This window comes from Drosophila sulfurigaster, chromosome 3 (genome assembly GCF_023558435.1).
Source record: "Drosophila sulfurigaster albostrigata strain 15112-1811.04 chromosome 3, ASM2355843v2, whole genome shotgun sequence".
NCBI classification, from domain to species: Eukaryota; Metazoa; Arthropoda; class Insecta; order Diptera; family Drosophilidae; genus Drosophila; species Drosophila sulfurigaster.
In genome coordinates this window covers 9460734-9475855 of record NC_084883.1, presented here as the reverse complement: position 1 = coordinate 9475855, position 15122 = coordinate 9460734, and the positions used below count along the sequence as shown (strand labels likewise).

At 41.6% G+C, this 15122-nt stretch overlaps 8 protein-coding genes across 8 annotated transcripts; 2 read left to right on the top strand and 6 right to left on the bottom strand.

Annotated features, from left to right (window-relative positions):
- Positions 1–719: 719 nt before the first annotated feature.
- LOC133845694 (tubulin-folding cofactor B) lies at positions 720–1954 on the bottom strand. The gene is made up of 3 exons (XM_062280236.1): positions 1751–1954; positions 1175–1671; positions 720–1117 (listed from the first exon to the last, which is right to left on the bottom strand). Exons 1-3 carry the CDS (start codon positions 1877–1879, stop codon positions 1000–1002), a joined length of 744 nt encoding a protein of 247 aa, XP_062136220.1. The 5' UTR covers positions 1880–1954; the 3' UTR covers positions 720–999.
- Positions 1955–2087: 133 nt separating this feature from the next.
- LOC133845691 (exostosin-2) lies at positions 2088–5316 on the top strand. Its single transcript, XM_062280232.1, has 3 exons — positions 2088–3798; positions 3871–4030; positions 4097–5316. Exons 1-3 carry the CDS (start codon positions 2250–2252, stop codon positions 4596–4598), a joined length of 2211 nt encoding a protein of 736 aa, XP_062136216.1. The 5' UTR covers positions 2088–2249; the 3' UTR covers positions 4599–5316.
- On the bottom strand, positions 4781–7749 carry LOC133845690 (cysteine--tRNA ligase, cytoplasmic). The gene is made up of 6 exons (XM_062280231.1): positions 7462–7749; positions 6907–7396; positions 6152–6838; positions 5825–5969; positions 5158–5762; positions 4781–5100 (listed from the first exon to the last, which is right to left on the bottom strand). The coding sequence occupies exons 1-6, from the start codon at positions 7638–7640 to the stop codon at positions 4975–4977; spliced, it is 2232 nt and encodes a 743-aa protein (XP_062136215.1). The 5' UTR covers positions 7641–7749; the 3' UTR covers positions 4781–4974.
- A 245-nt stretch (positions 7750–7994) lies between these two features.
- LOC133845693 (alpha N-terminal protein methyltransferase 1) lies at positions 7995–9126 on the bottom strand. Its single transcript, XM_062280235.1, has 2 exons — positions 8985–9126; positions 7995–8917 (listed from the first exon to the last, which is right to left on the bottom strand). Exon 2 carries the CDS (start codon positions 8895–8897, stop codon positions 8085–8087), a length of 813 nt encoding a protein of 270 aa, XP_062136219.1. The 5' UTR covers positions 8898–8917; positions 8985–9126; the 3' UTR covers positions 7995–8084.
- LOC133845695 (protein crossbronx) lies at positions 9093–10191 on the top strand. The gene is made up of 4 exons (XM_062280237.1): positions 9093–9256; positions 9325–9389; positions 9450–9553; positions 9617–10191. Exons 1-4 carry the CDS (start codon positions 9171–9173, stop codon positions 10100–10102), a joined length of 741 nt encoding a protein of 246 aa, XP_062136221.1. The 5' UTR covers positions 9093–9170; the 3' UTR covers positions 10103–10191.
- Positions 10079–10975, bottom strand: LOC133845696 (UPF0598 protein CG30010). The gene is made up of 2 exons (XM_062280238.1): positions 10760–10975; positions 10079–10688 (listed from the first exon to the last, which is right to left on the bottom strand). The coding sequence occupies exons 1-2, from the start codon at positions 10904–10906 to the stop codon at positions 10188–10190; spliced, it is 648 nt and encodes a 215-aa protein (XP_062136222.1). The 5' UTR covers positions 10907–10975; the 3' UTR covers positions 10079–10187.
- Positions 10976–11101: 126 nt separating this feature from the next.
- On the bottom strand, positions 11102–11856 carry LOC133845697 (DNA-binding protein SMUBP-2). Its single transcript, XM_062280239.1, has 2 exons — positions 11695–11856; positions 11102–11637 (listed from the first exon to the last, which is right to left on the bottom strand). Exons 1-2 carry the CDS (start codon positions 11699–11701, stop codon positions 11159–11161), a joined length of 486 nt encoding a protein of 161 aa, XP_062136223.1. The 5' UTR covers positions 11702–11856; the 3' UTR covers positions 11102–11158.
- A 350-nt stretch (positions 11857–12206) lies between these two features.
- Positions 12207–15021, bottom strand: LOC133845692 (aspartate aminotransferase, cytoplasmic). The gene is given in 6 exon segments (XM_062280233.1): positions 12207–12782; positions 12784–12948; positions 12950–13408; positions 13478–13551; positions 13625–13732; positions 14830–15021. Coding segments are annotated over 6 exon segments (1242 nt in total). The 5' UTR covers positions 14942–15021; the 3' UTR covers positions 12207–12458.
- Between the last annotated feature and the right edge of the window lie 101 nt (positions 15022–15122).

Genomic DNA, 15122 nt, shown 5'->3' with positions numbered 1-15122 from the left:
TCTCACAGTCGAGCGCACTCGACTGTAGCTTTCTTACATGTTTATTACATCTTTGTGGTGACAATATATTATAAAATAAAATGTGGAAAACCTTTGAAAAAAAGTGAAATATTGTCTCACAATCAAAAACAGCTAAAAGGGCAACATTTGCTGTATTAATTTGTTTTTGAAATTTGGAAATGATATTTTAATTTTAGCGCGATCTTAGTGGAGGGCGCTACGAAAATCAAAAGTGAAGTGTAGATCGATGTTAAACCATCTACCAAAATTGGAAGCGGGAGTTGCCTAAGCAAAAATTTACTTGAAATTTGACAAATTAGATACAAAAAACGGACAGAATGATCTTGCCATTTCTTGAACCCTTTTTTTCCAATTTAGCAGAAATCGGGTATAAGATAACTATTATATTTTTGTTTTATTTATGTCATATACCTTTTTCAGTTAAAAATGAAAGGTTAATACAATTTTCTTTAATTAAAACCCATTTGGAATTTTTCCAAGATCCCTTTAGGATCATCCTCATCCCTTTCGTTGATTTTTAAACGATATTCAAAAGTCTTGTCGTTCTGTGAGTTTATTGTTGAATAATGAAATACTGAATACTTAGATCAGTTATAAATTAGCTTGAGGGACAGTTATGAGGTTTTTAGTTTGATCTTCCATCAAATCATCAAATTAATAAATACTATTATAGTTCGATCATAAAAAAATAAAGCTGCTTGTGTTTGATAAAGTGTATTTAGAGTATTTATTTGCAGTGTCTGCCAAGCTGTTTGCTAAAGTCTTAAACATAAAATCGTATTTTCAATATACTGCTGTATCATGGGCTTTGCTTGTACTCCCAAAATGCGGCATGTGTATAATTATTCAAATGATCACAAAGATTATTTCTTAATTAATTTGATATGCACAAGTGCACGCGCAAAAATGAGTTTTCTTTTAAATCAGTATAAAAGTGTATGTGCGGAATTAATTGAAGGCAATGTCGGGGAATGCCATTTAGAGCTCGTCGTCAAGATTGAACTCCTCGGGTGGAAAATCGCCCACTTCGACAGACAATGGCGAGACAAAGCCACCGTAATTGGGAGGACACACAAAGTAAGCCTTGCCTCCCACACTGAAAATATTCAAATATTTAATTTGGATATACAATGGTAGATAAATTTCGACTTACCTGCCGTTATTCTTGCCCAACGGCTCGTCATACTGCACGCCAATGAATATGCCAGTCTTGCCCTCCAGCTCGCCATTGTACTTGATTGTGCCACGACGTGTTGGGTTTCCTGGAACAGTCACCTGACATCTGCTACCCACGATGCAAAGCTCAGCTCGCTTCTGGACTTCTTCGGCCTGTTCGCGGCGCTTCTCTTCCATTTGACGCATCTCCTCCTCATTATACTTCCCCAAGCGATTTTGTTTTAAGAAATTACGCACAGAATTGGTTCTTTGTTCATACTGATCCTGTGTTAGCTCAAATTTCTCAACAGTTTCATTCTCATTGTAGCCGAAACTAGCGAATGTATCGACGACATGCAGACGCAAGCCATCGCAATTGATATAAAAGCCCAGTTTGGCATCGTTGTTAGTCAATGACGTCATGAGGTTGTCGCCTTTGTACAATTCGACTTTCATTGTGCCAGCACATCCTCCCGTCAATATTTCCAATTTACTCTGTGTGCGGTGAAAATTTGAACATCTGTTGTGTTAGTCATGCAGTTCACATAAGTATATTTTACAGGTGCGTTTTTACCTTAAGCTGAGCGACGGTGATATCTTTGGAAAACTTTATCTCAAAAGCAACAACATCATTGTGGGAGTTTGATACATTGGCAGTAATAAAACTGCTGTCCGAATTGTCCAGGTGTATTATTTGCGACATGTTTAGCTTTGTTAACAAACTATAAGTTTAACTGGCGAATTGAACGAGGGTGACCGTAAGATAATTTTCAAAATATGCCACAATATTTAATCGGCATATACTGACTGCAAATGGTATATGTTATGTGGTCGCACTATGAGCGATTTATTTGAAAACGATAAGTTATCGTTCTGATCGATAATATGAATTGGTATTTTTCACACATCGAAGTGCAGTCACATTTTGTTGTGTATTTGTTTGAGAAGCATAAATTTGTATATGCTTTTAGTTTTTAAGTTGTTTAACAATTAAAGCGCTTGACGATGGGGCTTAAGAATGGCTAATCCATAAAATAATTCAAATGTATACGAGTTTTGACTGCACTTAAGTCATGGATTTATCAAGCAGCCTAATACAAAATGCCAAACAAAGTAAACTAAGGATGACCAAGTGCAAGAGCCTCTTAGGCATTGAGCCTCGTAACATTAATACATTTCATGTGAAGGAGAATATTTTAAACATTCTAACCTACACACTGCTAACCATAGTCGTGATCTGTGCCGTTTGGCTCTTCTGTGACATTTCTGGTCATCGTGATAGATTTTTCTACGCCAAAAGAGATTCGGTAGCGCTGGACTTAAGCTTGTCCCACACACAAGAAGTTCTACTGCGCTCGGACTCGGAGTATCGTGGTCGCAACGTGAACTGCACCTTCTGGGACTGCCTCAACATCTACAAGTGCGAGCATGACACACTGAAGGTGTACATTTACCCGCTGCAAGAGTTTCTGGACGAGCAGAGCGACAAAGTTGCCACCACACTATCCAGCGAGTATTTTCAAATCCTGGAAGCTGTGCTCAACAGTCGCTACTACACTTCGAATCCCAATGAGGCCTGTCTCTTTCTCCCTAGCTTAGATCTACTAAACCAGGATGTGTTTGACAAGCATCTCGCTGGACCGGCGTTGGCCTCGCTCAACTTTTGGGATCGCGGCGAGAATCATTTGATCTTCAACATGCTGCCAGGCAACGCACCCACATATAACACCATACTGGACGTCAATGTGGACAATGCCATTGTGCTGGGCGGCGGATTCGACACCTGGACTTATCGCCCAGGCTTTGATGTCTCTATTCCCGTCTGGAGTCCATTGCTTCAACAAGCGGAATCGTTGCCAGCTCATGCCACAGCTCATCGGAAACACTTATTGATTGTGGCTCAATTGAATCTATTGCCACAGCATGTGCGCAGCCTGCGAGAACTTGCACGCAGCTCCAACAGTGCTGAGCAATTGCTGCTTCTTGGTGCCTGTGAGAACAATGAATTGATCACTCGCTGCGGTTCAATGCACCATGCAAAGCGTTGGGACTATCCGCGTGTACTAGCTCGAGGAAAGTTCTGCTTTGTGGGCCGCAGCCTGCGCACTGGTCAGCCGGATCTACTGGAGGCAATGTCGCAAAGCTGCATTCCTGTGTTAGCCATTGACAACTTTGTGCTGCCTTTCGAGGATGTGATAGATTGGTCACTTGCTGTGATCCGTATACGCGAGTCGGAGATCCATTCAATAATGCGCAAGCTTGATTCCATTTCCAATGTGAAGATTGTCGAGATGCAGAAGCAGGTGCAATGGCTTTACGGCAAATACTTTAAGGACTTGAAGACTATTACGATTACAACGCTTGAAGTGCTTGAGAGCCGCATCTTCCCGCTGCAAGCTCGGAGCTCCCGCAAATGGAATGCCATCAGCAAAAACAGTCGATCCACCTTCAATCCTCTATTCCTTACCTCGCTGGCTCCCAAATCGCAGGGATTTACTGCTGTTATCTTGACCTACGATCGCGTCGAGAGCCTCTTTCTGTTGATACAGAAGCTGGCCGTTGTGCCGTCTCTGCAGAGTATTCTGGTTATTTGGAACAATCAAAGAAAAGCTCCACCACACTGTAAGAAAACTGTCTTCAGCTTGTTCTCCTTGCTATAATTACTATTAATATTGCTCATCTGCTTACTTACAGTATCCACATTCCCCTCAATCGCCAAGCCATTGAAGATTATACAAACTCGAGAGAATAAGCTCTCGAATCGCTTTTATCCCTATCCCGAGATCGAAACTGAGGCCATCTTAACCATAGACGACGACATTATTATGCTGACTAGTGATGAACTCGATTTTGGGTACAGCAATTGTTTAAAAAGACTTTTTACTAAGTTGTCTTACATTTCGTTTTTATCTATTTTTAGCTATGAAGTGTGGCGAGAGTTTCCGGATCATATTGTTGGGTTTCCCAGTCGCATTCACGTCTGGGATAATTCCACGATGCGCTGGCACTATGAATCCGAGTGGACTAATCAAATATCCATGGTTCTCACAGGTGCGGCGTTTCACCATAAATACTGGAGCCATATGTACACGTATGCGATGCCCGGCGACATTAAGCACTGGGTCGATGATCACATGAACTGTGAGGATATTGCCATGAACTTTCTCGTTGCGAACATCACAAATAATCCACCAATTAAGGTGACACCACGCAAGAAGTTCAAGTGCCCCGAGTGCACCAATACAGAGATGCTCTCGGCAGATTTGAATCACATGCGAGAGCGTTCCGCTTGCATTGATCGCTTCTCGAAGATCTACGGACGAATGCCATTACGCACAGTTGAGTTTCGAGCGGATCCTGTGCTGTTTAGGGACAATTTCCCAGATAAACTTAAGCGTTACAATGATATTGGCAGCCTATAATGATATCACATACCATATAGTGGCATAGTTGCAATATTACCAAAGATCTAGCCAAGTTATGGATTATGCTTATTATACTCATTAGAGGAAGTCTGCATTTCACAAACATAATTAGTTTGATAAACAAAAACATAAAATATGCTTGTAGTATTTCCATAAAAAGAAGGCTAAACAATTGGATATGCTGTTCGAATTCTTGTCTTTATTACTTAAGCTGATGGATGACGGGCATTTTATCAAAAGTGTGTATAATAAACTTTAACTGCATTTATCTGGTTGCTCGAAAGCGAGTTCAATTCAAAATAATGTGTGTTTTTCTGCGTGTACAAACGTAATATCAAAAAATGTTATATAAAATGATTGAGTGCACTTAGTTCTAGGCTGCGTTGACGCTAGCCAAATACTCTTTGTAACGTTGCTCCTGCTGTTGCTGGAGCTTCTGAAGTTTCTTCAGTTGTCCCTTGCTAATCTCCTTGCCCTCCTTGTCTAGTGTGGGCAGTCCCTGCAATAAAGATGTCGCTATAGATACTGGTATAATTATTATTCGCTGTATACTCACATCTTCGCCAAAGGCCGAGTACTTCTCAGTTTCACTGAGGAACATCTCCTTGGGATTGACACGGCGTTGTGCCTCCTTGGCAGCTGCAGCTGCCTCCAGCGCTTGCTTCTTGCGCGCCTTTTCGGCAGCACGTTCAGCTTCGGCAGCTTGCTTCGCCTCGCGTTCGCGCAAAAGCGTTTCGCGATCGACTAATTTGACAGCGAATTTGCCATCATCCTTGTCCTCCAGCCGTACGCCCAAGTTGGGCAGCACATCGTCACGCAGTTCGTCGCACAATTTCAGTATGTCGAAGGCCTTCAGCACCTTGGCTTGTTCGCGCACCAAGTTACGGAACTCAGCCACCGACTGAACATAGGGCAAAACAAGTGTTTCCTGATCAATGCTGCCAGCATTATTCGAGTCTGCTGATCCACCGCCCAGTGGGAAACCAATACCGCCACGTGGTCCGCTAATGGCACCGAAAGTGTGCAGCAAATCCGTTATGTATGTGGCAATCTTGCGAAGCAACAAGTGGTTCAGCTTGGCCTTGTTGTCGCGTATATAGATGTTGGTGTTTGATACCAGCTCACGCACGACGTCAAGTGCGCTGCGCGTATCAATGTTATCTGTGGAAGAGGGAGCATTGATAGAGTAACTTTGTAGCGAAGAAATAACGATCGAAACTTACCACAAAGCGCTGCATGCACTTGCGTCTGCGCTTCGCCAAACTTTGACTGCAGTGTTGCCTCCAACTGTGTCCACTCGGTGAACTGTTCCATAGCTTTGCCCGTTAAAACCACGCGTGTCAAGTCCTTGACGTTCAGGAAGAACTCCTACAATTTAAATTGAATTAATATCATGCGCGCAATAATAATGCTCTCTAGTATTCAAGTTAAGAACTAATAATGTTATAAACCAGCCAGAATGCTTGGATCCGCCTGGACATCCTTCGAGAAGCTATAATAATGCTGCGTATACCTTGCTTATCTCAGCCAATTCACTTTTTCATACTTACATTAAGGAACTTCTCGTACTGCGTGGCCATTTCCATGGTGTTCTCCGAATAGTCGAGCGTGTCCTTCCATGAGTGCAAAAGGAATGCGAGTCGCAGCTGTGTCGATGAATGCTTCTTCAAAGCCTCTTGTATCGTGATAAAGTTCTTTAATGACTTGGACATCTTGCAGCCGGCTATTGTTAGATGACCCGTGTGCAGGAAATACTTAACCCATTCGGCTTCATCGTATGCCGCCTCCGATTGAGCCAACTCGTTGTCATGGTGTGGAAATTTCAAGTCTACGCCGCCAGTGTGTATGTCAAATGTGGCTCCAAATATGTCCGATGCCATGGCAGAGCACTCGATGTGCCAGCCGGGACGACCGCGTCCCCAGGGACTGTCCCACCATGGCTCGCCAGCCTTGCTAGCTTTCCACAGAGCAAAATCGTTGGGCGACCGCTTCTCTGACAGCCGATCCTCGGTCACGGATAAATCACCTTCGCCCTCCTGCAGCGATGCTGTGTCACCATAAGCCTCCGGTACCAGCTTTGCATAGTGATGCTTATCACGCTTGTCGAAGCCATTGACATCGAAATAAACCGAACCGTTGGCATCATAGGCCAGGCCATTGTCAATGATGCGCTGTATGAAGGCTACAATCTGTGGCACATACTCTGAAACTCGTGTCAGCACATCTGGTGGCAGTATCTAAGATAGAAGAGTTATTAACTTAAGACAAAACCTGACTTTCAATGACGTCATTAGTTGTGACTCACATTAAGTGATTTCATATCGTTGTGAAACTGATCTTCCCAGTAACGCGGCAGCGCCTCAAACACTGTATTGTCATTCACTTGGGCACCTTGTTTGGCATCCAGCCATTCGGCAATTGGATCTTTTGCCTCACCCAAATAATGATCTCTTGTCTTGGCGATTTGCTCTTTGTCTCCGCCCGTTACAGCCTTGGTAAGCGCCTCCATGGCGTCGGTCATGCGTTGCAACATTTTCGCCAGCATTACCTTCTTATCGGCATCGGTGTTCTTGTCACATTTCACTTGCAATTGCGTCAGCACTTCTTTCTGTTCACTCAGCAATTGCTCTAGCGGCAATTCCGCAGAAGCTGTCGCATATTTCTCAAACAAATGATATTGACGGGCGCGCTTAATGATCTTGTCATCGATGTCGGTGATGTTCATCACATAGTGTACATTGAAGCCGAAGTAGTCGCTTAATATGCGTCGCAGAATGTCAAACGAAATGTAAGATCTGTGTAGTAAGAGAGGCGAGATTAGATAGTTTGCTGATGTGGCTTTGTTTTTCTTTTTCTTTACCTTGCGTGTCCCATGTGCGAAGCATCGTAGACCGTGGGGCCGCAGCTATACCAAGTCACATTATTGCCCTCCAGGGGTACAAACTCTTCCTTCTGTCGCGTTAGACTGTTGTACAATCGCAGTTGCGGACGTGTGGAAGGCTTTGGGGCTTGCCACGCCGGCTGTACGCGCTTCGACATGATTGGGGGAAACTTAATCGTTATCTGACCGCTCTGCAAGCTGCAACACGCGAATAACGCAGCTGTCAGCTGTTTTAATATTTAACTGCAGTGCTGCTGTTTGCCGGTTATCGAACTTATTTTCGATAATATGTATATCGGTTGAACTTAAATTTAAATTGGTTGACAAACGAAATTACATTTGATTGTAATATACGCTACTTAACAATTTCGTAATGCCTTTCAAAACGTTTTTCAAAAACTAATATAATATATTTCACCTGTTTTTTGCTCAATCATAACAAATCAAAAAATCTGAAATACATATAACACATTATTGTAATTTAACTTAAAATAAATACACTCATACAAACATACGCAGACAATAAAGATTTATTTCGTGCTTTCTTTTGATATTCACATTTGTCAAGTCTTTCGTTAGTTCATCTTCCAGCCAGAAGTCAGTCATGTTCTTGGCCTACAGGCGATCATGTACACTGGGAAAAGGCCTTTCGGAAAGTTTTGCTGTCGCACCTTTCGCACAATTCGAAAGCCAGCTTCCTTTAATGACTCCTCGTATAACGCAAGAGGACGCGTGACAGATGAGTCTTCATCATCCTTTATTATTGTCTTCGATGTGCTGACATTTTCCTTCATACAAAAGTATGCACCAGGCTCCAAGCTCAGACGCATGCGACGAAAGAATGCCACCAAGTCCTGATCCGTTAAGTGACCCAAGACCCACTGGCACCAGATGAGGTCGTATTTGTGCGAAGGCGAGAACTCCTGTAGACCCACATTGTAGATTTCTCCCAAACTGTTTCGTCGACCTCCCTCCTCTGAGGTGCATAATTCGCGTGCCTTCTCGGTGAATGCTGTGTCCTGTTCGACAAGATCAACAGTAGCAAACAAAGGCATGAGGAGATTGCGTGAAACTCTTCCGATGCCAGCTCCACAATCCAATGCCAACTTTTTCCCCGGCACTTTTATTTCTCGCAGAAAATTCTTGGAGCCTTGTATGTCGATGGCACTGATGTAACCCAGACCACCGAGCATGCCATTGACCGTTGCTGGCACCTCGGCCCAGTACTTTTGTGCTTTGTTGTAAAATTCAGGTACAACCTTATTTTCCGTTCTTATGGCATCTCGATTAGTCGTCGCTTCCGCTTGCTCAATGTTATTCGCTAATTGGGCATCGTCATTTTCTGTGCTTTCGTGTTCAGCAACATTTACATTGTCCATTTTTGACAATAAGTCTTTGTCGAGTGTGTTAGACATATCTCAACATGATTGAACTCCTTAAATTGAATTTCGAGAAAAAAAACTTGAAATGACTACTGGCTTGCCAAAATTCTGTTTATTTACCTATCGCTTTAGCAACGTGAATTTCGTATGGAACAGTGTAACCGTTACTTCAATTGCCTTTTTTACCAATTTATTCAATTAAACTTAAAAAGTGGTGTATTTTAACTTCAGATCTCCGGTCACACTGCAAAATGAAATACAATTAATTCATCTATTAACAATATATAGACGTATTTACAAACAAATATGACGCTCGACGTGGACGCCCAAAAAAAAGATGAGAAGATACTACTTGCCACAATACAGCAAGAGTATAAAATCCTTGCGGAATAGTACGTATAACAACAAAAACAAACACGATCAGTGGCAAACAATAATAATGTGGTACATGTATTTGCAGCAAAATGATTGAATCAGAGAAGCTGTCAGGCGTTTATGTTATTCCGAGCTACGCGAATTCACTGCGTGAGTAAACATTAAATAGTTGGGCTTAGTGAAAAAGTTCTAATAAGATAATGGTTTCAGAATGGTTCGGCGTTTTCTTTGGACGCCAGGGATTCTACGAAAATGGAGTTTTTCGATTCTCGATTTTGCTGCCGGATCGTTTTCCAGATGACAAAAATGTGCCAGTAAGCGATAGCTTCATTATTCATTAAAATCGTCTTGCTGTAATCTACGAATCTATCTCTTAGGCTATTGTCTTCCAACACAACGTTGTGCATCCGCTCGTTTGTCCGTACACAAATAGCTTGGACATTAGTCATGCCTTCCAAGAGTGGCGATGTGGAGAGGATCATCTTTGGCAGTTGCTGAAGTACATGCAGGCGATCTTTGCTGATCCTTTGGAGAGCATACGCAATGTAGCCCTCAATGAACTCAGCAACGTTGAGAGTGCCAAACTACTCAATAACAATCGCGATGCATTCGCAGCTCTAGTGCAGGAGTCGATCACGGAAAGCAAATCGCACATCTATGACACTCCGCCAACGGAGGATCCTCACTACATAGTATTCGAGCAGTTTCAAACAGATGTGCATGGACCTGTTTTGGAGAAAATACGCTCAAGTAGAAGCACGGTTACGCCCCCTGAAAGCAGTGGCGGAGGTGGAGGAGCAGCCACTGGACTCTCTTGGGTGAAAGTTAAAGAGGGCGAATTCAAGCCATTGAGCATAGAATAGTTATTATTTATTAGTCTAGTTATATACACACTTATAGATACGCAATGTTACAATCTTTCCGTTTGATGATTAAATTAAACCCATTTTAATTGTTAGTATTCGCATTAGGTTGTAGCTGGCAATCCTTAATCCAGTCGTGTTGCAGCTGAATTTGTTTGCCTCGCCACTGAAAGTGTGTGGGCGACGCGTCACCTTCGGTGAAGACAAAGTACTGGCTTAGCTCAATGGCCAGTTTGGAGCGCACAAGTCCTATGCCACCAACTTTTGGCCAAGCTGGATGATACACTCTGCCGCTCTTAGGATGCATGTAGAGATTGTGCGGCTGAAAAGCCACAGATAGAGCTGGACCACCATGGGCATAGGTCAAGATATCTGTGGCATTATCCCCGCTGTGCTGTTCAGTGAAGACAATGGGAGTGTCATCGCAACGCACGAAGTTTCGTTCTCGACCACAAGGCGACATAAATGGGAACATTTCATAGCGCTGCGTTTCATTTTGGCGCAGGCGACTAAAGAAAAACTGCAGAAATTTCTTTTCCTTAAAGCAAGATGTGAAGTTCTTCATTTTGGCATCGTCCAGAAAGAGCTGCATATAAATACGGCTTTGTTATTATACTATCAACTTATATAAGTAATTCATTATTAGGATTAACTCACCATGCCCTCATGATCGATGTAGTAGAAGTATTCGCGTATCCGGGTCTCTGGAGACTGGCCTTGAGTGTATATTGCTGCATTTCGACGATTTGTCAATTTGAGATGCCAATTACAAACAGTTAACAAGCGCTTCGATTGCGGCGACATTTGAACAGCAGGTTTAGCTTACCAAACAAAATAAAAACAGCTGATTTTGTGATGTGTAAATGAACACATTCAATCGTATTGAGTTGCGCCTGTGTTGGTGTTAAAGACAACATGCAGTGCTGGCAGTTCTGCTTTTTCCGCCAAATCTAGCTTTTTTTAGATCGATTCGATTTCGCGCAATTAATAAAAAAGGTGTTATTTTGTGTTTATGTCTAACAATTTTAATATAATTTAATTTACATTACTTTTCAACTACTTTTTCTTTTTTTTACCATCTGTTGCACCAGTTTTTTGCATGCGACCCACTTGCATGTTTTTTAATTTCTCATTCAGCTTCTTTTTCGCATTCTTCAGTTCTTCCTCATGGCGAATGGTCTTTATGGGTTTCGGGTTGAGAAACTCTTTGCGCGCCTCTCGTTTTTTTTCCATGCCACAACCGTGCACCTCGGGTAGTCCGTGCTTGAAGCAAAAACGTTTCTTGCACAGCTCGCAATCCTGTCCCATCAAGCTTGTTTTAGCCTTGCAGCGTGCGAAATCGCAAAGGTTGTCAACGGTTTTAACGGCTGTCAGCACTTCATCCAGCTTCAGATCAACGATTTGACTGGGAATGCGTTCCAAGAGCTCCAATGTGTTGTTGGTGCCATAATTGGCGGCTTTTCCGGGCTTTGCTGGCGGAAATAACGGCTCGCTATCTGCACTGCAACTGGGCGCATCTGTGGGCTTTGACTTGTCTAAGAGAGTTAAATATTTAGTTAACTATTTCTGTTTTAGTTTTTATTGTTATTTACCTTCCATTGCAAATTCGTGTGGCAGCGTGACCGCACTTTCAAATTCAAAATATACTAGTTGTTGACAAACTTAGATATATTCATAGATACTATGCAACACTGGCAAGCATAATTTTTTTTTTTAGGATTCTAGGAATTATCAACAGTATTTTTGAAAATAACAGAATTGAAAATTGAAAGAATGGAAAATAACAAAGTGACATTCGTAATTTCATACCAAAATATGTGAAAGCATTTTGAGAATTACATCGCTTAACGGCGTAAGTAATTTCACTTAACAGCCGCACTGTACGTTTAAGGGTATATTAAAAATAACATCACAGAATGTAGTAAAAATTTGTTAATTATTTCAATATGTTTCCGCATAAGAATTTGGCGAACTCCAGATACATTTATTCTATTATCTGTGGGAGATTAACCAAAAAATGATCATTGAGATTTCTGTATAGCCGACATCAGGTATTTTTTGATATGTAGATGATTTTTGACATTCCTTATCCTAAAATTGAAAATTCGATTTTGGATGAAAGTCCATTTATTTCGTGAAAACGGATAACAAATTGCTGTAAATGCTTTTTTACGTATATTCATGTTGAGCTTGCTAATTAATACATTCGGATCCACAATCAGATTAATAAGTTCTAGAAAATGCAACTTTATACTTATGCATAACGCTGAATCAGGCGTTATCGTTGCCTAATCGTGCACACTAATGGTCTACTCTTGATTATTGTAATTATTGTTTCATTCATGCAGCAGCTGGCTTATAATTTATTCTCAACAGTAGCTGGAACTCCGGTGACAGCAGCGTTGATGGCCTTGGCTACATAATCAATGTTACCGGTGTTAAGACCACACATATTAATCCGTCCAGTGCGGAGCAAGTAAATGTGGTAATCCTTGATGAGGACCGCAACTTGGCTCTCGTTGAGACCGGTGTATGAGAACATGCCAATTTGATTGACAATGTGATCCCAAGTGCCAGGAGTTCCCAAAGCCACGAGTTTGTCACGCAGCTGTTTGCGCATTTCGCGGATGCGACTCGACATGGACTGAATGCTGTCCATCCATTCCTTGCGCAACTCGGGGGGTATTCAATACCTTGGACACAATGCGTGCTCCATATGCCGGGGGATTCGAGTATTGTCCGCGCACGATCAACGTAAGCTGGGAGTGAATCTGATCTCTGGTTGCACCGCTTTTTTGGACCACTGTCAAGTTACCAGCACGTTCGCAGTACAGACCAAAGTTTTTTGGCAAACGATTGACACACGAACAGCTCAAAGCCACGATCCACAAAGTAGCGTATCGCCCAGGCATCCTGATCAGGGCTGCCGCTCGCGAAGCCTTGATAAGCCGAATCGAAGAGTGGGAAAAGTTTCTTGCGCTCTACCAAATCGGCAATCTGCTTCCATTGCTCATGGGTGGGATCCATGCCGGTGGGATTGTGGGCACATGCGTGCAAAATAACCACAGCACCTTCGGGCGCCTGTTCCAAGTCATCCAACATGCCCTTCAAGTCCAGCTGGCGCTTCTCTTGATCCCAATAACGATACGAATGCAGTTTGGTGAAGCCGCAATCGAAGAAGATTTTGTGATGATTCTCCCATGTTGGGTTCGAGTAGTAGACTGTGTTGAGCTTCAGCTGCTGCAGCAGAAAATCTGCGGCGATACGAAGAGCTCCTGTTCCAGAAATGGTTTGTACACCGAAAGCCTGAAATAAGGAGATGAAAGTTGCAAGATAATTTATGAAAATTAAAGTGAATCCTTTAGCTTAACTTACGCGCTTCTCCTTGATTGCCGCCGAATCTGCGCCCAAGACCAATTCCGTTGCAGCGCGTGTAAATGTATCAAGACCTGATACAAGTCAAAGAGTTAAATTCAAATTAGAAATTGGCGCATTTATTAATTATCGTATGTTGTTGCTCACCTGTCACGGGCAAGTACTCATGATTGATTGCTTCATCTCCTGCAATGGAAATTTCCGTTTTGCGGACAACGGGCAGCACCCAAGGTTCACCTACATCTGTCCTGTAAGCTGCAAGTAAATTTAAATTAAATTCATTTTTAACAAAGTTACAAAATCACCAACATCTTTACTAATTATCACCTCAATACAAATTTTAAAACCCGTTTGAAATAACCCGTTTGGGTTGTTATAGTCTGGCAACATTAAAAGCTCAAATCACAGTCTGGCAACTCTCTTCAGAAATAGCACGCAATTCAATATCTTAATTGTTTCCTATTCATTACAGTTGATAACGCAGACTTTGTTAATACACAATGCAATAATTAACGAATCTATTTCGTTCTTCTGCTCTCTCATTATTTTTAGTGCCCATAAATACATGCATATGCATATAAGTATGTGTGCATGTTCCTAATTTTTCCAGCGTGATGTAATTTTTAGTGTAGCATATGAAAATAAACCAATTGACAATTTTACGTAGATACATGTATAAATGTGCCAATGTATATTGTTGACTTAGTATATGTAAATGTAACGGTTCTCCTGTTGTATGTGTGCATATTCAACAGTTGAATTGTTACATAATAGAATATCAGTGCAGGATGGTGATAATCGATAAGATAAGTCTTCCGTCGGATCAAAGTTCTACGAGTATAACCACCAGCTGATAAAGATAGAAAGACCCAAGTTCAGATTTGGGTGCATCTACAATCTAAGTGGGCAATAGTTTATAATCCATGCTCAACAACAAGTTGGAGGTCATGGCGACAATCTACGCAAATAAAATACATATTGTTCTATGAGATACGTCTATTTGTTTGCTTGTGTGTACCCGAAACAAAAAAAAAAAAAACAAATCGAAATATACAATTACAATTTAAACGATTCTCCGGTTAGAAATATTAAATTACGTTTTGACATCCAAACGACCTCTACGACCTCTATACGTCCATTTGATTATGAACAATATTTACATTCTACAACAACTGCTTAAAAACGCCAACTGGTCAATAACAATACATATTATTCAAATATGCTAATTCAGAAATATACATACATACGTTGTAAGTGTACATACATACATAACTAAGCATATCTTTTCCACTTGTTCTAGAGAATCTTATTAGATACTTTTGTTTGTTTTGTTTATATTTTGATTTACATACCACCCACAGACAAATTGACTTTCTTTGTGCTGGCGTCATCCTTAAACGCTTGTGTGAGGGCAAAAACTTCAATTGCCGGTCCTTTAGGCACATTGGCAAAAATTGACGACATCGTGTAAATTCAGACGCAAGCAACGCGAAAAACCAACAAATTTGTTTCTTATTGGACAGTTGAAGACCGGCGTCACAGTGTGACCGCAAGTTAATAATAAAATATACTTTTTAACGCCGTGATATACCAAAGTGTAAAATCCCGTCAAAAACATATTGTTTTGCTGTTTAAAAAATATTAT